Here is a 20483-nt window from a genome sequence, read left to right as displayed (position 1 = left end):
CAGGAGTGTAAAGAGCAAGGTGGGCTTTGGCTGGAGAGAGAGGCAGGAATTGGGTCAGGTAGGACCTGCAGCCCATGGTAAGAGGGGTGGGTTGTATTCAAACTGTGAGGGAAAATCAGCAGAGGGTTTTGAACAGGAAATAACATCATATGATTTATGTTTTTATATATATTTTTTTCTTTTTTTCTTTTTCCGGCTACACCTGCGGCACATGGAAGTGCCCAGGCTAGGGATCATGTTGGAGCTGCCCACCTACGCCACAGCTGGATCCGAGCTGCATCTGCACCACTGGTTCCTTAACCCACTGAGGCCAGGGCAGGGATCAAACCTGCATCCTCAAGGATACTATGCCAGATTCTTAACCCACTGAGCTACAACAGGAGCTCCAATTTATGTTTTTGTAAAAGACAGGTTGGATTGAGTGGTAATGGTGGAGCTGAAGTGCATGGTTTGGGGGAACTGCCCTGGAGGAGGACTGTGAATCCATCTCTGATGAATAAAGAGAAACTTACTGATGATGGACTGGATGTGGAACAGTTTGGCTCGAATAACTGGTTGATGGTGGTGTCACTCCAAATGGCTCTTTAGCCTGGCTGGGATCCTCACAGCCTCCCTGGCAAGACTTGTCTCTGGTTGACTGAGATGTTTTCCTCCTAGTGCCCAGGAGGGCTCTTCTGCCTTAGACATTTTTTAACAAAAATAAGTATGTCTGGAGTTCCCTCTGTGAGAACCATTAAGTTTCGGGTTGGATCCCTGGCCTCACTCAGTGGGTTAAGGATCTGGCGTTGCTGTGAGCTGTGGTATAGGTCCCTTGGATCTCGCATTGCTGTGGCTGTGGTGAAGGCCATCAGTTTTAGCTCTGATTAGACCCTTAGCCTGGGAACCTCCACATGCTGTGGGTGTGGCCCTAAAAAGCAAAAAAAAAAAAAAAAAAAAAAAAAAAAAATGGATGTCAGGAAAAGGGAAATGAGACAGCTAGGGAGACAGCAGTAACTGCATTGAGATCTCAGAGACATGTTTTCCCCCTCATGAAGTTTCTAAAGATCTGAAATTTAAAGTTTACCTTCTCAGAAGTCAGCATCATTGACTAAGATGTCTTCCCTTATGTTTATATGCCTACAGGTTGAAAAGACCTGAACATTTAGAAGCATGACTATAGGTTACTAATGAAAGCATACCTTGATCAAAAAAGCCAGTATGTTGAACAAGCCTTACCTGTTCTTGTTTTCTAGTTCTGCAATCAGCTGCCTTTGCTGCTTATTTGCATCAATGGTGAAGGAGATGTCAGGAGCACTTCTCTGCTGAGCTGGCTGCTGTAAAATAAGTGGTTGACACTATTTAGTATTGGGAATGGGAACCTGTGTTTGAAAAGACAGGAACTGTGTGATATGCACAAGAAAGAAGTAACTGCTTCTATGGAAAAAAAGCAAATCCATAAGATTAAATGGCCATTCCTCACCAATTTTTTGTGTGAATGCATCTGGAATACATCTAAGTTGTAGAAAACAGAACAGAATTCTTTGGCAGGCAAATATACAAAATATGGGAAACATTGTTTTTTAGATTTTCTGACTTGAAGTCTTTGGAGAGCTAGTTCATTCTTGTCATGCTGTTCCCATTGCAACTACACTTTCAATAAAGGTGGGGTTAAAAAATGTTTCATTGCTGGGGTAACTCTCCAGAATTACTGTTCAACCAGTATAATATACAATTAAAAATAGTATACTTTTAAAGTCATAGTTCTTTTTCTTTTGGTCAACATAATTTTAGCTTCTTCTCCTTTTTTTTTTTTTTTTTTTTGCCTTTTAGGGCCACACTGTGGCATATGGAGGTTCCCAGGCTAGGGGCCAGATCAGAGCTGTAGCTGCCAGCCTACACCACAGCCACAGCAACGCAGGATCCAAGCTGCGTCTGTGACCTACACTACAGCTCATGGTAATGCTGAATCCCCAACCCACCACTGAGCAAGGCCAGGGATCGAACCCGAGTCCTCATGGTTGCTAGTTGGGTTCTTTACCACTGAGTCACGATGGGAACTCCCTCTTTTAGTTCATTTTTAAATTCATATATGTGATTTTTTTTTCTTTTTATGATTTCCCTGTGGCAAAGGGAAATTCCTGGGCTAGGAGTTGAATCAGAGCTGCAGCTGCAAGTCTACGCGACAGCCACAGCAACAGCAGATCTGAGTGACATCTGTGACCCTTAACCCACTGAGTGAGGCCAGAGACTGAACCTGCATCCTTAGAGAAACTGCCTCAGCTTCTTAACCTGCTGAGCTGCAATAGGAATGCCCCACATATGTAATTTCACATTTATGGATTGAAACCAGCTTTAACAACTTAAATATATGCAGTCATAATTTCCTCCATTCTGATATAATCACATATATATAAGAATATGATTGAATAAGAATCATATATGTGACTATATATGATTACATATCATATGATTATGTAAGATATAGTTGTTTATGTTTCATATAACATATTTATATATGTGAATATACATGTGTATGTGTATTTAGTCAAGAACTTATTTGACATTGTTTTATAAAAACAGGATCAGATTATGTAGACTTCCCTGTGCCTTGTTTTCTTTGCTCTCTAGTACGTTATAGAAAGTCCTCAATGTCAATTTTTATTGTTTTAAAAACAAATTAAAAAAAATCACAGCTAATCTTTCTACCAAAGAATGCCAAGCTTTCAAAAACAGGAGTCAATGGGAGTTCCTGCTGTGGTGCAGCGGGTTAAAAAACTGACTGCGGTGGCTTGGGTCCCTGAGGAGGTGCAGGTTTGAGCCCCAGCCTGGTGCAGTGGGTCAAAGGATCCAGTTGTGGCTCGGATTCAGTCCCTGGCCTGGGATATTCCATATGCTGCAGGTGCAGCCATAAAAAATAAAAAATTAAAACTAGCACTCATTACCTAAGCCCAAAGACCTAGAGAAACTCAGCCTGATTTTTAATTTCAAAAAAATTAACTGGCTTCTAAAACGATTCTCTATTATTTTTAATCAGCATTTCTTTTAACATAGAAATTATTTGTATTGCTAGTGAAGAATGTTGAGGTCCTATATTTTATATCCTGAGTGGTCTTCCATAGCTAAATCTGGCATATGGCAGCTTATGATAGAAGCAGGGTTTCCTTTTGATTTTATGACATAATTTTCTCTTTCTCGTCTATATTTTACGTATTGATAACAGTAGAAATTTATCTCAGTCAATTGTGGATTGGAATTATGGCTTGTTCTCTGTGTTAATTGATTAGGAATTACCTGGAGAAATCAGGTGTTAGGCTGGTTCAGCAATGCTGTAACAGAATAGCTCAAGCTCTGATGCTTGCTAGACTAGAAGGATAGCTGACAGGTGAAAAATGGAAGCAGCGGAAGGCCAAATTGTTTTTAGGTCTTGCAGACTGTACAGTATCAACTAGTCAGCTCTGCTGTTGTGGCACCGGCCATTAGGATACCAGTGAACATGACATCCTCCCACTCAGACTACTTACAGACGAAGTGGACTCTGCTGCCAGCCTTGCTGCATATCTGGCGATCAGCCGATGCTCTTCATCAAGCCGGCTGGAGCTCTCCAGCATACTATTGAGAAGAGAGCAAGAAGGAGCCAGTTAGGCAACTGAGAAAGATGGACATATTCACACTCGCATGGGGCTGGGGGTGGAGGATTGCTATTTCAATTTTTCAGTGCAAAAAATTTGAAAGCTATATGCAATCCCATTAGGTTAATGATTATCAGGCTTGGATTCTGACATGATGTAATAGGGGCCAGGAAGGTCATTAATAAATCCTGTTTTGCTAAAAAATCTCCTTAGAGGAATGACTTTTCTGATTTACATTCCTTTTTTTCTGCTTTTTAGGGCCACACCCATGGCATATGGAAGTTCCTGGGCTAGGGGTCAAACTGGAGCTACAGCTGCCGGCCTATACCACAGCCACAGCAGTGCAGGATCCAAGTCGCTTCTGCAACCTACACCACAGCTCACAGCAACGCCAGATCCCCGACCCACTGAGGGAAGCCAGGGATGGAAACTGTATCTTCATGGACACTAGAGGTTTAGTTTCCGCTGCGCCACAAGGGGAACTCTCCAGATCTACATTTCTGATGAAAGAATCCTTTCTCTTTAATTAGATTGTATTGCCTTTAAGAATTTTATTTCCTTGTCACACAAGTAACACACACCCGAAATCGACATGCTAGAAAATATGGAAGCAAGAAGGAAGAAGAAACCAAATATGATCAGTCTCCAGTGATCCCTACCTCCTGGCTTCACACTCCTGTGCATAATCTTCTTCCTTTAGTATGGGCTGGACTTATGGACTTACTTCTTTTTTGTCTTTTTTTTTTTTTTTAGGGCCACATCCACGGCATATAGAGGTTCCTAGGCTAGGGGTCCAATCAGAGCTGTAGCCACTGGCCTATGCCAGAGCCACAGCAACCCTGGATCCAAGCCGTGTCTGCGACCTACACCATAGCTCATGGCAAGGCCGGATCCTTAAACCCACTGATCAAGGCCAGGGATCGAACCCGCATCCTCATGGATACTAGTTGGGTTTGTTAACCGTCGAGCCACGACAGGAACTCCTGGACTTACTTCTTTTTTTTTAAGGTTATTTATTTATTCATTTTTAATTACTCAATGAATTTTATTACTTCTAATGAATAGAACTGGCAAAAATAATGGAAAGTAACTTGCAAGATTAGGTTATAAAAAGACCCTGGCTTCCATCATGGGCATGTTTTCTCTCTCTCTTGAGCTCTTTGGGATTGCCTGTCCTGTGGGAAGCTAGATGCCATGTTACAGGTGGCTCTTTGGAAGGGCCCACGTGAGGAGGAACTGCAGCTGGCTAATAACCATGGGACTGGATCCCCTGTGGGTGAGCCTTTAGATGTCATCACAGCCCAGCTGACAGACAGCTTGATTGGAACCTCATGAAAGTCCTGAGCCACAGACACCTAACTAAGCCAAACACGGATTCCTGACCCACTGTGAAATAATAAATGTTTGTTGTTTTAATATGCTAAGCTTTTGGGTTATTAGTTATGCAGCAATACATAATGAATATAATACTCAACTATAATATTATTACCCAGGTAACATGTCATTAATATATTTACTTTCAGAAAGTAGAATAAGTAGTGGCTTCTAATGACATAAATGGGAATTGTTTAGTGTCTCCTCTAAACTTATAAAAATTGTTCCTACTAGAATAAGGATAATCTGATCCTCTAACAAACTAATGCAAATAAAAGCGTTATTAAGTTTTCCATATTTAAGAAAATGCTTCACTTAAGACTAAGTTTTCAGCGCCACTAAAAATATTCTATGAAACATACCAGTAACACTAATCCTGTTAACAGACTAGTTGGTCATACTTTGGTTTATCAATTAACATGGTATCAGGTCAGGCTCAAGATAAGAAAACTAGTTCCTCTCAATCCCCAAATAGGCTTGTAATCTCCTCCATTGGCTCTTATATTTAAACTTGTTCCTTAAAGAAAAAAATTTAATACTCATGATCATTCATTAAAAATGACACATTTGGAGTTCCTGTCATGGCACAGTGGAAATGAATCCGACTAGGAACCATGAGGTTGCGGGTTTGAATCCTGGCCTTGCTCAGTGGGTTAAGGATCTGGCGTTGCTGTGGCTGTGGTGCAGGCCAGAGGCTACAGCTCTGATTTGACCCCTAGCCTAGGAACCTCCATATGCCAAGGGTGCGAGCCTAAAAAAAAAAAAAGATGAAAAGACACACAAAAAAAGAATGACACATTTCTATGCCAATATTAAAGATGTAAGAATTATAACCAACTATAATGGGAAAATAAAAATCATTTAAGGAAGTAAAAAAAAAAGTAAGAGTTATCCACTGAAAAGACTTGGTTCCATATACAGTAACATACAGTTTATGTTATGTGTACATTTACATATACAGTAAACCTGCAACATAGTCTTTTAACTTTTGTTCTAAAGTGAGAAGATGAGTGAAAATCATCATATGCTTTCAGCATATTAGCTATGTCACTTTCAAATAGCTCTTCTCTCCTTGGCAGAATCCATTACTGTAACTTTTTTTTCTGGTCGTTTGGAAGATACTTGTCTCCATTATCTTTGCTCTATTCTACATGCCTCACATATGCAAACTGTACTTGTTCTTTTTCTTTTTTCTTTTTTGGCCAGGCCAGGGATTGAACTCATGCCACAGCATCGACCCGAGCTGCTATAGGGACAATACTGGATCTTTAACCTCCTTCGCAGCAAGACAACTCCATGTACCTGTTCTTGAACTTTGCCATTCTAGATTTATCTGCATTCTTTAAATTACCATATACTTACTACCTTAGTAGTAAAGTAAATTTCTCCATTTACCAAGTCATTTCTCCATCATCAGAAAGTCTTCTCTTTCCTGTTCCCCAAATGTTATAATGCATGTAAAAAGCATCAAGCTAGTATGATGCCTAAAATACATTAAATGCTCAAAGATATTAGTTACTGCAATTTTATTATTCTTTTGCTTCTTCTTTTTTCTTCTTACGGCCATACATATGGCATATGGAAGTTCCCGGGCTAGGGGTTGAATTGGAGCTGCAGCTGCAGGTCTATGCCACAGCCATGATGATGGGATCTGAGCTGCATCTGTGACCTATGGTACAGCTTGTGGCAAAGCCAGATCCTTAACCCACTGAGCAAGGGCAGGGATTGAAGCTGAATCCTCACAGAGACAATGTGGGGACCTTAACCCTCTACCGCAATGGGAACGCTGACTTTTTTTTTTTTTTTTTTTTAAATGGTTGCACCCATGGCATATGGAATGTCCTGGGCTAGGGACTGAATGTGAGCTGCAACTATGACCTGTGCTGTAGCTGCAGTAACAGTGGATCCTTTAACCCACTGTGCCACAGTGGGAAGTAATTTTTTGCCTCTTAAGTAACCTGTTCAGATTCACTAATAGTTCTTGTCTGTTTCAAAATGTCACCTACCATCCAACAACTATCTAGAGCAGGGCTTCTCAGATTTTAGAAGTGTATATTGTGTACATATCATCCTATGAAAATGCAGTCTCTAATTCTGGAGTGGGGCTTGGTATGGTAGGATGGGATCCTAGAATCTGCCTTTCCAACAGCCTCTCAAGATACGTTGATATTGCTGGTCCAAGGACAACACTTTGAGTAGCAAGGATTTAGAAAATCTTGAAAATAAAATGGAAAAGTTAAACGCTGAAATGAATCCCAAATATAAACCATATAAAAGAGATCATTTTTCATATCCGTATAGCACTGTGATATTTTATAAACATCCCCTTAAGACAGGTATTCTAGGATTCAAGGCTCTGTGGATTGAGATTAATCTCTATGGATAGAGATTTTAATCAGCATGCAAATTTAGACTTGGAATAAGAAATTACTTTTACCAGCAAAAGGCCAAATTAGTTCTGGACAACTGATGCTTTAAAACAGATGTTTAAAGCAGATGTGTGATAAAACACATCTGCACTCTGCAGTGGTTAAAAATAATAACTGAATTTCTTGTTACAGCTTCAATAAGAAAGAGAAAGTTACACTGTCCTTGCTTTAAACATAAAGCCATCCCACAAAGAAGCAGTTTAATTTGATTTTAACACATTTATCATTTTCTGGATGGTATATTAAGAGACCGGAGGCCTAATACAACACTGCTTGTGCAGACAACAGGGCCTACTCCTCCAAGCCTAGGACGATGATCTGTTTGCCTGAAAGTGACTTTGTCAAAAACATTTGTGAGTGTTTTGAGAAATAAATAATTAAAAAAACTTGATAAAACACCTTCATGATAAAAGTGCCTTTTATCATGAATGACAGCAAGTATAAATAATATGAAGGTTATATAAAAAAAGCCTCCTGGAAATGTAAGACGTGAAGTTATGGGATTTTGTCTAGTAAGCCATAACTCATACTTCATGCCTTTCCTCCCCCCGGCGCTGAGTGAATGAGGGGTGGCATGATATATTACCCCTTTTTGCACACAAACGATTTATGAGCTTACGGGTGCCTTTCCAGTAGGTTCACGGTATACAAGGGTGAATGAGGCATTCTCCTATTTCAAGACTTCAATTCCCAATAGCTGAAAATGAATGGCCAATAATCCCTAAATCATTAAAGAAATACCACTTCCAACATTTTATCCCTCCCTCCCTATTCATTTCCAGACTTGATAATCAGTGATCTTGCTACAAGACCATAATGAATTAAAAAAGGGGCTGCTGTGCAGACTGAGTTTCAGAATGGGGAAATCTCTTATTTCAAAGCTCTCCACTCTCTATATTAAATACATGGCCAGTGTCTGTTGCTAGTGATTTCAAATATGGCATCAGGGAAACTCAAGCATTCCCAGCTAAGCCATGGCTCCCTAAATTGTGATTTAGTAGGGATTACTGGGAACTCCAGGCTTGTTCACATTTCTCTGGTTTCTCTGAGGCCTGTTCTGCCTTGCAGGGTGGGACCGTCAACCAAATAACAAGGTGATCCAAAGGGCACCGGAAATACTTCTTCATTTTTTCTGAATATTTTTTTTTTCCATTTGTCTGAATGGTAACAGGAACTTTATCACTAGAGATTAATTCTTAAGGTCATGAAGTGTCACAAGTCTTCCATTAAAATGCAAATAGCTATTAGGAGGATAACCGCCTGAGAAGGTAGTATTAGTTATTATTCAAGTGGAGGATTACTTTATCAGGGTATTTCCTATCTTTTGAAGTTGGTTGAGAGCAAAATGCCATAGGACTCTTCATGGATGGTGATGATGATGATGATAATAATAATAATAAAATTTAACATAACAATAGCTTCTCTATAGGGGTGGCTTCAAACTCTTTTATCAAGACCTGACTTTGATAACCCACTATGTTATAATTGCCCACCAAGACCATGATTTCTACCTCTGGGGACTCTCAAATTCTTCCATTTCCTTTTATTCCAGCTGTCACTGATGTGCCTCAGGCCACAGTCATCTTATCCTGAATGAGTGTAAGGTCTTCATAATAGATTATTCTGTTTTTTTTTTTTTTTTTTTTTTTTTTGCTTTTTAGAGTTGCACTTTCGGCCTATGGAAGTACCCAGGCTAGGGGTCAAATCGGAGCTACAGCTGCCAGCCTACATCACAGCCACAGCAACGAAGGATCTGAGCTGCATCTTCGACCTACACTATAGCTCAGGGCAACACCGGATCCTTAACCCACTGAGCAAGGCCAGGGATTGAATCTGTGTCCTCAAGGATACTAGTTGGGTTGATTATTACTGAGCCATGACGGGAACTCCCAATGGATCGTTCTGATTTGAGAGTTATTCTTTCGTCCAATTTATTTTCTCTCCTATAGACAACAACCTTTTTTTCCCCTCTTCTTCTTCTTCTTCTTTTTTTTTTTTTTTTCCAGGCCACACCTATGGCATATGGAAGTTCCCAGGCCAGGGGTTGACTTGGAGCTTCAGCTGAGGCCAGTGCCACAGCCATGGTGACACTGAATCCAAGCTGCATCTGCGACCTATGCTGCAGCTTGTGGCAATGCCAGATCCTTAATCCTCTGAGAGAGGTCAGGGATCAAACCCACATCCTTATAGACGCTAGTATGTTTCTTAACCTGCTGAGCCACAACGGAAACTCCTAGAGAGCAATGTTTTAGAAGTGAAGTTGGAGTTTCCACTGTGGCTCACTGGAAGAATGCAACTACTATTCATGACAATGTGGGTTCTATCCCTGGCCTTGCTCAGTGGGTTAAGGAGCCGGTATTGCCTCCAGCTTCATTGTAGGTTGCAGATGCGGCTCAAATCTGGCGTTGCTGTGGTTGTGACGTAGGCCAGCAGCTGCAGTTCCTATTCCACCTCTAGTCTGGGAACTTCCATATGCCACAGGTGTGCTCCCTTCCTGACAAAAAGTAAGTTGGCTGTAACATTCCTATGCATAAAAATTCTTCAATAGGTTCTCATTTTTCAAACTCCTAAATAAGACTAATAGGGGCCTGCATAATCTAGCTTCATGCTTTACCCTCGTAGCCTAACCGCACTTAAGTTCCTCCAATGCACCATATTTTCTCTGCCCTGAACAATCTCTTTGCCTCTTCCACCATCTTCTGCTTGGCTAATAATTCCTCTTCATTCCAGTATTCGCTTTGGCCGCCAATTTCCTGCCCTCATGTCCGACCTCCAAATTCGGATCCACTGTTCCTCATTTATTCCATAGCATGCTGCACTTGCTATAGTGTTATCTCTTTGCTATTTAATTGCCTTTTCCACTTGTCTTTATCCTTCACTAAACTGTAACTCCTCTGAGGAAAGAATGGTTCCATCTTTTCACCATTAGAACTTGAGTGTTTAGCACAGTACATGGAACATAGCGGGAACCACCCAAGAATGAGTTGGACCAAAGAACAAATAAGGCTTAGCTCACTTAGGCTTGCAATGTCCTGGTTGTTGCCCCAACTCTTCTATATCCTGCTTGGCTCTGCATGCATCCTCAACACTTGGGAAAAATCAGAAGCATACAGACAACATCCTGTACCTTAACACTAGCCATGCCATCTAAAATTGAACAAATTAATTATGTTTGGCTGAGTTAAGAATCCAGATACATTCTGTGGCTGCATAGTGATTCCTTATCTGCTTCAGGTGTTAAAGTTCATAGAAATGTCATTATACTTATTCATATTTATCCACAGTAGATCTTCCCCACTCCCCATCACGGCAAATTCTCTTTTGGCTCACATTTTATTGTTGTTTTAAAGATCAGGAAGGAGTTCCTGTCATAGCTCAGGGGTTAACAGACCCAGCTAGTATTCATGAGGATGCGGGTAGGATCCCTGGCCTTGCTCCGTGCGTTAAGGATCCGGCGTTGCCATGAGCTGTGGTGTAGGTCAAAGACATGGCTCAGATCCCATGTTGCTGTGGCTGTAGCGTAGACCAGCAGCTGTAGCTCCAATTTGACCCCCTAGCCTGGGAACCTCCATATGCTGCGGGTGTGGCCCTAAAAAGACAAAAACAAACAAACAAACAAACAAACAGGAAAGCAGATGATGTCTGAAAGATGTAAGCTCTCGCTCAAAAGAAATGCTTACACATTTCTTGTTATATAAGAGTGGGTGGGATAATTTCTGGATGCAAACCCTAGCCCTCTCACTTCCTAGCTGTGTGACTCTGGGAAAGTCACTTAACTTCTCTGTGCTTCAATTTTCTCATCTATAAAACAGGCTTACAGTGGTAACTTATTTCCTGGCTTACTGGGAGGATTACCATGCACAGCATTTACAAATATTCTTTTTTACTCCTACCTCCAAAAAGCAGGTAATAGTGTTTGGTATTTTTTTTGCCATCACTTCCTTATCTACAAATCAGCTTTTTGCTCAAGAAAATGTGACTTCTTATGGCCAGTATTCTAGGTTATAATAGTTTAGTTGAATCAATGAAGGATTTTACAGAAGCAATGGGTGGTCTTTAGGTCTCTGATTCCCTAGACAAAGGAGGGAGTTAAGCTTAACTGTGATAGGCTTCTCTTATTTCTCCTTGCTCCTCTGTGCAAAGCTGCAAACTGCTATGAATTTTTATTAAAAATTTACAACTTATAAAGCAATATATGAGTCCATGTCCCATTCTGAATTCTTTATTTTAGCACATCTGGAGAAAGCGTACTCTGAAGTTCATTCATTGAACAGTATTGATGAACATCCATGAGCTATCAAATTATTTATACCACATTATAATGGACAAGTTTTACAAAATAGGATTTAAAATCTAACTTATTAAGTGCTTCAACACTATTCAAAAATTAAGTGGGGGAACTAAGAGTTATTCCCATGTTCTCAGTACCAGCTAGATCATTTACATCCACTACTTCATCACATTGGTAGTATCACTCTCATTTTCCATGGAAACTTAAAATGTGTTAAAATCTATAACATGGAAATGAAGTCATCTTCTTCTGGGGGGAGTGGGGGGTGGGATGCAGCATAGAGCAGCTTGATGTGGGTTATCAGTTCCCAGACCACTGATTGAATGCAGGCTGCATCAGTGAAAGCACTGAATCCTAACCATGAGACCACCAGGGAACTCCTAAAATGAACTCATCTTAAAATCAATTTATTGGGCATTTCCTAGTGGCCTAGTGGTTAGGATTCACTGTGTTCACCCATGCATCCCAGGTTCAATCCCTGGTCTGGGAACTGAGATGCTACATTAAGCCATTGCATGCTATGGTCCCCATCCCCCCAAAAAGTTAAAAACATCAATTTACGATCTGATTGATTCTGCTAAGAAAACCTCTGTAAGCACAAGGCAGCTCATGCAGATATATGCACTGATGGTAAGAATGTCTTCAGGTTTATCTTTTTAGGGTTTTAAGGAAGTATCTTTCTCAGAAGTCTAGTTCTATCACTGAAGGTCTTAAACATCTTACAGAAGAGAAAAGAATAGTGTTAACAAGGAAATGAAAACTCATAAAAGAAGAATACTTTCCATATGTGTGGATAACAGTTTTTCTTTTTCAACAGGTTACAATAAACTTTTCAAAATCATAACACTTACTGAAAAGAGTCAATAAAACCTTAGCCTACAGGCTAAAATATTAAAGGCATACCATTTAGTGGATTTGGTGTTGAAGTATGTTATAGACTGAACTGTCCTTCCTCAGATTCATGTGTTGAAGCCCTTAACCCCAGTGCCTTAGAATGTGACCATATTTGGAGATGGTGATTAAGGTTAAATGGGGTCATAAGGGTGGGGCCCTAATCCATATGACTGGTGTCCTTATAAGAAAAGGGAGAGACACCAGGGATGTATGTGCACAGAGAAAAGGCCAGGTGAGGCCATGGCAGCCATCTGCAGGCCAAGGAGAGAGGCCTCAGGAGAAATAGTCCTGCCAGCTCCACGGTCCTGGAGGACCTCCAGCCTCCAGAACTATAAGAAAATAAATTTCTGTTGTTGAAGCCACACAGTCTGTGGTATTTTGTTAGAGTAGCCCTAGTAAACTAATACCAAGTGGAAACAAAAATTTTGCCCAATATTGCTTTCAGGTTTTTTTGGCCCCTTACCAGTCACTTGTGCCACAGCAGTGAGCTGCTGCTGCTCGTCCTTATCCGCAATTATCATCTCCACTTCCATCAAGTTTAATACTCTACTTTTTCACCTACTTTATACTCTTACCCTAAATGTTCAACTTCAGGGCTAATTTATAACAGGCAATTTTTTTGAATAGCAAAAATTATTTTTCTAGTTTAAAAAAATGGTTTTTTTTTGGGTATTCCTAACAATGTTCTTTAGAGTGAGGGGGAATTTTATATCTCTAGCACTATCAATATTCTCCAACATCAGCAAGTGTGTATTGGGCACCCACTGTATGCCAGGCACTGTTCTAGGTGCCAGGGATGTGGTGAGTAAGTCAGAGGAGGTCTACCTCACAAGGTTCACTAACCAACCAATTAAAGATGGCAGTTATGACAAGAATGAAATAAAATGCCATCTGCAGCAACATGGATGCAACTAGAGATCCTCATATTAAGTAAGTCAGAAAGAGAAAGACAAATACCATATGATAGCACTTATATGTGGAATCTAAAATATGGCACAGATGAACCTATCTACGAAACAGAAACAGACACACAGACATGGAGAACAGACCTGTGGTTGCCAAGGGGCAGGACTGGGATGGACTGGGAGTTTGGGGTTAGCAGATACAAACTGTTACATCTAGAGTAGATAAGCAATGAGGTCCCACTGTATATAGCACAGGGAACTATATCCTATCACTTATAAAACACAATAGATGATAATATGAGAAAAATAATATATATATATGACTGGGTCACTTTGCGGAACAGCAGAAATTGACAGAGCATTGTAAATCAACTATAATAAAAATTTAAAAAATAAAAAAAAACACAAGAAAGAATGAAATACATGGTACCCTATGATTAGAGTAATATGGGAGACCTATTTGAGGAGGTAGGTGCTTTTTTTTTTTTGCCTTTTTTAGGGTTGAGCCTGTAGCATACAAAGGTTCCCAGGCTAGGGGTTGAATTGGAGCTACAATTGGAGCTTATTGTAGCATAAGCTACCCACTTATGCCACAGCCACAGAAACGCCAGATCTGAGCTGCATCTGCGACCTACAACACAGCTCATGGCAGTGCCAGATCCTTAACACACTGAGCAAGGCCAGGGGTCAAACCTTCATCCTGAGATTCATTTCTACAGAGCCACTACAGGAACTCCAGTAGGTGCCTTTAATCAGAGTATCGAAGTCAGAAAAGGAGTCAGTTCAAGGGTGTGTGGAAGGAAAAGGCAGATGGAAAATGGGGAAGAGTGTTCTAGGCAAAGGGAAGAACTAGTGCCATAGTCTTTCAGGCAGTTTTAGGAACCTCTTAGGAACTGATCAAAAGCTGATATGACTAAGTATTGTGGTTGAGTGGCAGACCTCAGTAAGTGCAGAGGCTGAGAGGGGAGAGGCGAGGGCTAGACCACACACAGGCTTGCAGCCCTGGGGAGGTGTCCAGGCTGTGCACGAAGTGCCTTGGGAAGCTATTAAAGGAAGCAAGTGAGCCAGTGACAATTTAGACCTCATTTGCACAACCCAGAAATAGGCAACAAATGTCTAATTTCTTGTACTTGAGAAAAATAGAAGCAGAACAAATTTTAACCTAGTTATATGAGATCAGGGGTCTAATAAAGTGACAGCAGTTGATTATGACATCAAAGTATAGACTGTAGCTTTTAACCGTACTGCCTCTCTCCCTTACACACATAATACATAAATGGTAACTTATTTATAATAATATCATTTACTAAATACATAACAACAATACCATTTACTAAATATACATTGTAACTTATTAACACAGGGCATTTCCAGAGTTGAGAGAAACATGCCAGAAGCTTCTGACTGGTAAGTATCAAGGCTTATAATTATGGTTCGAGCTGGAAGTTCTGGGCTGGTTTCTGATCTCCTTTGGTCTGCCTACTACTGTCTGTCCTAGAAACTACTGGCAAGACCTGATAAGGTTTCTGAGAGGGCAGAACAAACCTTCACTGTCTAACTCTGAGACCATCCTCCCCCACTGAAGAAGGTGCTGGAAAACCATTGAGGCTTTTAAAACTTCACTTAGGAATTAGGAAGACAGCAGGAATTGTCCCCTGAGCTACAGTTTATTTATTTGGCTTATCTGACATCAAAACCAGCAAGGACACCTGAGTATATCTTTAATCTAGCAGCAGACTATTTACACGTGAGTCCATTTTCCATTGTGCTAAGTAGTTTATACAGGGGAGGAAGTCTCCTCGTAGAGTGAATCAGGAGCATATATGAATAACTACAAAAACACACTTTTTAATCAGGAATAATGATTAGGTTCCTGTTTATAGACCATCTTATGAAGTGTGCACAGGCAGGAAGGCCGAAGAACGAGGTGGAAAGCAGATGAGACTCAATGTCAGAAGACTGTGCTGGCAGAGGACCTTGGAGAAGCCACTTAATGTCCTGGAACTGGCATTTTCTTATCAGTGAAATGGAAATAACATCCAAACGTACAGGGCTTTTGACAAGCAAAATAAAAAATGTATGGGAAAGGGCTCTGTATTTTTTTTTCTTTTTATCCGCACCTGTGGCATCTGGAAGTTTCCAGGCTAGGGGTTAAATCGGAGCTGTGGCTGCTGGCCTACACCACAGCCACAGTAACACCAGATCTGAGCCACATCTGCGACTTAGGCTACAGCTTTCAGCAATGCCGGATCCTTAACTCACTAAGCAAAGCCTGGGATCAGACCTGTTTTCTCAGTCCTTAACCCACTGAGCCCCAGTGGAACTCCAGTTCTGTAATTTCTGAAGCACTTCATAAATGCAAAAACTTAGTATTCACATTCTGGCTGCTGGGATGAGGTACAAGAAGCTAAAGAGAAAATCCCTGTCTTTTTGAAGTACCATAGAACCAAATACATAAATGGTAACTTATAAACAACCATTATTCCCATCACTAGCCAGTGCTTGAAATATTTGTTAAAATGAAATCCAAATAATATAGCAAGATGTGCAATCGCCATAGGTAGAGATGTGGTGAATGCACTGTGGAGAAGTGTCCAGAAAAGATTTCTGGAGGGCATGCAGTCATGTAAGTTTTATAAGAGGCAATGCAGTATAGTTGTTATGAGTCTGGGATCAGGGAGATAAAAGTTGGAATCCCTGCTCCACTGTGCAGTAGGTCTGACTGTGGGAGAGTCGTGGAAACTCTCTAAATTGATACCTTCTTATCGATAAAATGGGGATGATGGTGTTTACAGGCTTACCCAAAGACAAGGGGAAATTAGGTAAATAAAGGCTTTAAGCACAGTGCATATCGTGAGGCAAATGCTTTAAAAGTTATCACTCTTGTGATTACTACCCTTATACATGTCACCAGAGTTGAGTGACAGTAAAGCATTATTACAACTATAATGATGAGAAAAACTACGCCACTTACATCATCATGGCAGGTGTGGGGAATTGTTAGGCTCTAATTAGTCATAAAGGAAAGGGAAGGAAAAAAGTAAGAAATTCAAAAGAGAATTTGGAATTTTTTAAGGATGAACAAAAGCAATGAGAATTATGGAGGGCAGTAGCTGTTAAAACGGAGTCGGATTCATGGATGAGTCTTAAATTCTGCTGTGTTTTCAAAATACGAATCACCCCTAGCTTTTCAAGTCATTGTAAGGTGTTCCGGCTGAGACAGTTTTACTGGCTTAAGTGATCATCAAATTAACATGATTAACAGCTTGAGAAGGGAAAACGGCTGGGAGTGACAAACTCTGAACTCTCCTCTTTAGAGCCTTCTTTGTTACAACTTTAATTAAAAAAAGGTCAGTGAAGAGTGGCAGGAAAAACCCGTATGTGCTTAGAATTACGGGGAAGAGGACTCCGTGTGAGAGCACATCGTTGCCTTCACACATGATTGCATCTCTATCGACTAGATCCTTCTTTCAAGACTCTCGACAATTTTTAGGGCGTGATTTAGTATTTATTTCTATTGTTTCAGCCACCATAGAACACTGGGGAACCTAACTCATTGGGAATAAGATTAAAACAATGACTCTTCCTACTGTTTTTAGAGGCTGGGAGGTGAGAAAGAAGAGGAACTGTTCGATCTGCAAGCTGGGAAAAATTGAACAAAGAGATGAGCTTAGCTGAAGAGTGCATTTTTACCTCCCGAAAGAGTAGGATGCAGTATAAAATTAAACCAGTTTGCTGGTTATATATATATTAAAATATTAGTAAGTTAATATATAAATGTTAATAAATGTATTAATATATTAAAATAGACACTAGAATAAATATATAACTATTAAAACAAATAAATGTTCATCAACCTATCACCTAAAATCATCTCATATATTAACCTTGCCAAAAAAAAAAAAAATATTCTAAGGCATTAGGACAGGAATAGGAAGGGACCTTGGAAACAAAGGCGGAAAGTTCTAGAAACAAAATACTGTTATACCAAGTGCCAAAATACTAAGTGCCGAGGGTGACGAGCACTAAATGTTTGAGGGATGCTTTCTGTGACATAGTAAAGGGGACTGATTTTAAAGACAATTTAACCCACTGCCTCACTTCATAGTTAGAACTGCAAAAAAAAATCCATAGGCTCTGAGTTTAGAGAAAATTAAGGTTATTAAGCAAAACTGAATTATAAGGAACTGGTTTGCTAAACATGTTTCTAAAACACTTGCCTAAATTAGGATGAAACATGATATTTGTACAGTTTACCCATTTATTTCCATTCAAATTGAAAATGTACATTTATTATTAACTCACTTTAACCAAAGGAAGAATCTCCTATGTCACAACTAAAATAGAGAGGGAAAAACTCTATGAATGCCTTTTCTAATACATAAAGCTATCTGAATTCACACATTTAACACACCTGAAAGTAAGCTTTGCACATTGTGGGACCTGAAATTAGGCTCTATTAGAATGGTTACCCTGAAATATTTGTAAGAGAAGATGAAAGACAATTTATCGCACTGATATCGTCATTGGGAAAATGATTTCCATGATATGATCCCATCCTATCACTTTTCCTCTTTTTCACTTTTATCTTAAGAGAATGGAGCATTGTTCTCCAAATCAACAGAAACACACAAGTCCTCAGAATAAGACAAATCCTTGTGTCACCATTGTGTGGTAATTTGCCATGGCACATGTAACACAGAACCGACTCACGGGAGCTGGAGTCCTGCATCACCCTAGATGCTAATATTTAGCACAACATCCATTTACACAAGTTGTCCATTTAACTAAGACATAAACAAAAAATGTGAATTCTATGGTACAATGACGGGAAATGTCCAAAGTAATATCACAAGATATTTTAATTGCATCAGTTAAACAAGTGCTTAGTGACACTTCTGGCATCCAGTGACTTTGGCCCTTGCTGAGACTGCTTTTCAAGAGATCAGACTGTTCCCCTCTCTCAGGACAGTCAAGCAGCCAAACCTGCACTAACCATGATGGGTTGTTCCGGAGCATGTTGACATACAACCCGATGAGAACATGTTCATCAGCTAGCCTGTCTGCCACATTCAGGCTGTACTGTATCCTGAAACAGGGTAGGAGGAGAGAAAGGGTGTTGTTAGGCAAGGTAGAGAGAAATAGGCAGAGCAGGTAGGAGAGAGTTTGTGGTGGCACAGAAGTTTAGAAAACCAAGCAAGTACAGGAAAAATTAGTGACGTTCTATGAAGAAAACACAAGCCAAATCCAAGCAATGAAATTCTCAATTCCATTTCACTCTCTTCAAAAATAAAGATTTCCACTTAGGTCTTTCAAGAAAACAGATTTGCATTCTTTAAACCACTAAGGCCAAGAAATTCATCTGTACAGTAAATACACTGAAATAAGTTGCAAGCAAAGATAATCATTGAGAAAATCAAATCTGAAGCTCAGTCATTTTAAAAAAGAGAGAAGGAAATTAAGGAAAGTCAGTAACAACACAGAAGTGTCTTCTCACAATAACTCCTTGGTGCTGTTAATGGTGTTATAACAGAGTTGCTCTGCCTACATCAAAACGGTGTTTCAAACACAAAGCACTTTTGACACAAATCTGCATTTTTAGTTCAGTTAATTCAGTGTTCCAGCACTCTCTGGCTTTAACTTACCCTTTACCCTTCAGCAAAGCTGGAGCAGCCCTAGCCAGCAGTTTGCTCTGCTCTACTTCACTGTCCTTGGGAGGAGAGCTGGTTAATAAGATGGGAAAGCCAAGAAGAGCATAAACACGGCAATGCATTCAAGAATAGAAACTGGCAACAGAAAACCCCACGTCTACATCTGAGCTACACTTGGACGGCTCTTTCATTACTTTGAAATGTTCAAGATGTTTTCAGATTTCCACAGAGTTGAACTAGGAGTAGAAACCTGGACTGAGAACCATAATTACAATTACACAAACCACCATGATCCCAGATTTGACCTCTGCTATTTGCTTAACAAATAGAAGGCATACGCCTGGACACAATGAAAATTCTTTCAGCATTCATTACACACTATCCTGTACACAGTCCAACATCTCACTAAGTCCTGCCAGCCATTAGATTCCACACAAAAAGTTTACTTCTCCAGCCTGCCCTCTATTCTCTGACTTCCTGTGTTGAAGAGAGAATTGAAAATTACCTAGTCTAAGAGACTGGTGTCATATTGAAAGTGTTTTGGGAGTTCCCATCGTGGTGCAGTGGTTAACGAATCCGACTAGGAACCATGAGGTTGCGGGTTCGATCCCTGCCCTTGCTCAGTGGGTTAACAATCCGGCGTTGCCATGAGCTGTGTAGGTCACAGACTCGGCTCGGGTCCTGTGTTGCTGTGGCTCTGGCGTAGGCCGGAGGCTACAGCTCCAATTCGACCCCTAGCCTGGGAACCTCCATGTGCTGTGGAAGTGGCCCTAGAAATGGCAAAAAGACAAAAAAAAAAAAAAAAAAAAAGAAAGTGTTTTGCTATTTTGAGCAGAAGTCACATGACTTTGGCTGTGAAGCTGCAAAGAAAACTTTCGGAAAAAAAGAGAATAAACTTTTGAGCCTCATAAATATATATTCATACTCCTTGTGTCTATAACTGGTGAAGTCTCATCAGTAGAGGAAATTCTTATCATTTTAGATTTATCAGGAAGAACACTCATTTTAATTAGTAATTTTAATAATTTAAAAGTTTAATGTCATTATATTAAAGGATAAAGAGGAATAGAAATAATAAGTGTGACCAAGCTAAAATCACCCAAGATTTACTGTAATGAATAGGCATGCTTCACCTGGAAATACAGTATTGATTCTTAGAATTATAACTGTACTTGTAATGTGCTTAAAGAGAGTTTGCTCTTTTGTAGGTTAAGGATTTGCCTTTCAACAGTGGTGTACCTAAAACTATTCTTCTTTCTCTTCATGGAGAATAGAAAAATTAACTATCTGACTTTTTACCACAAACCTCCCTAACTTTTCAAGAAGTTCTA

The 20483-nt window shown here is 40.1% G+C and overlaps 1 protein-coding gene across 34 annotated transcripts in view; it reads right to left on the bottom strand.

Annotated features, from left to right (window-relative positions):
- The window catches only part of DTNA (dystrobrevin alpha), a 420448-nt gene that overhangs the window by 38365 nt on the left and 361600 nt on the right, over nucleotides 1-20483 (bottom strand). For 16 of the 34 annotated variants that reach the window (XM_021096252.1, XM_021096248.1, XM_021096251.1 and 13 more), the window contains 2 exons: nucleotides 3501-3588; nucleotides 1216-1313 (listed from right to left, as the gene is read on the bottom strand). In XM_021096252.1, the coding sequence (XP_020951911.1) occupies nucleotides 1216-1313; nucleotides 3501-3588 (186 nt within the window). Of the gene's footprint in view, nucleotides 1-1215; nucleotides 1314-3500; nucleotides 3589-18497; nucleotides 18591-19146; nucleotides 19225-20483 lie in introns of all 34 variants that reach the window. The other 18 variants (XM_021096230.1, XM_021096229.1, XM_021096238.1 and 15 more) reach the window with 3 other exon arrangements.

Source organism: Sus scrofa, chromosome 6, assembly GCF_000003025.6.
Source record: "Sus scrofa isolate TJ Tabasco breed Duroc chromosome 6, Sscrofa11.1, whole genome shotgun sequence".
NCBI classification, from domain to species: domain Eukaryota; kingdom Metazoa; phylum Chordata; class Mammalia; order Artiodactyla; family Suidae; genus Sus; species Sus scrofa.
This window is presented reverse-complemented; position numbering and strand designations above follow the sequence as displayed.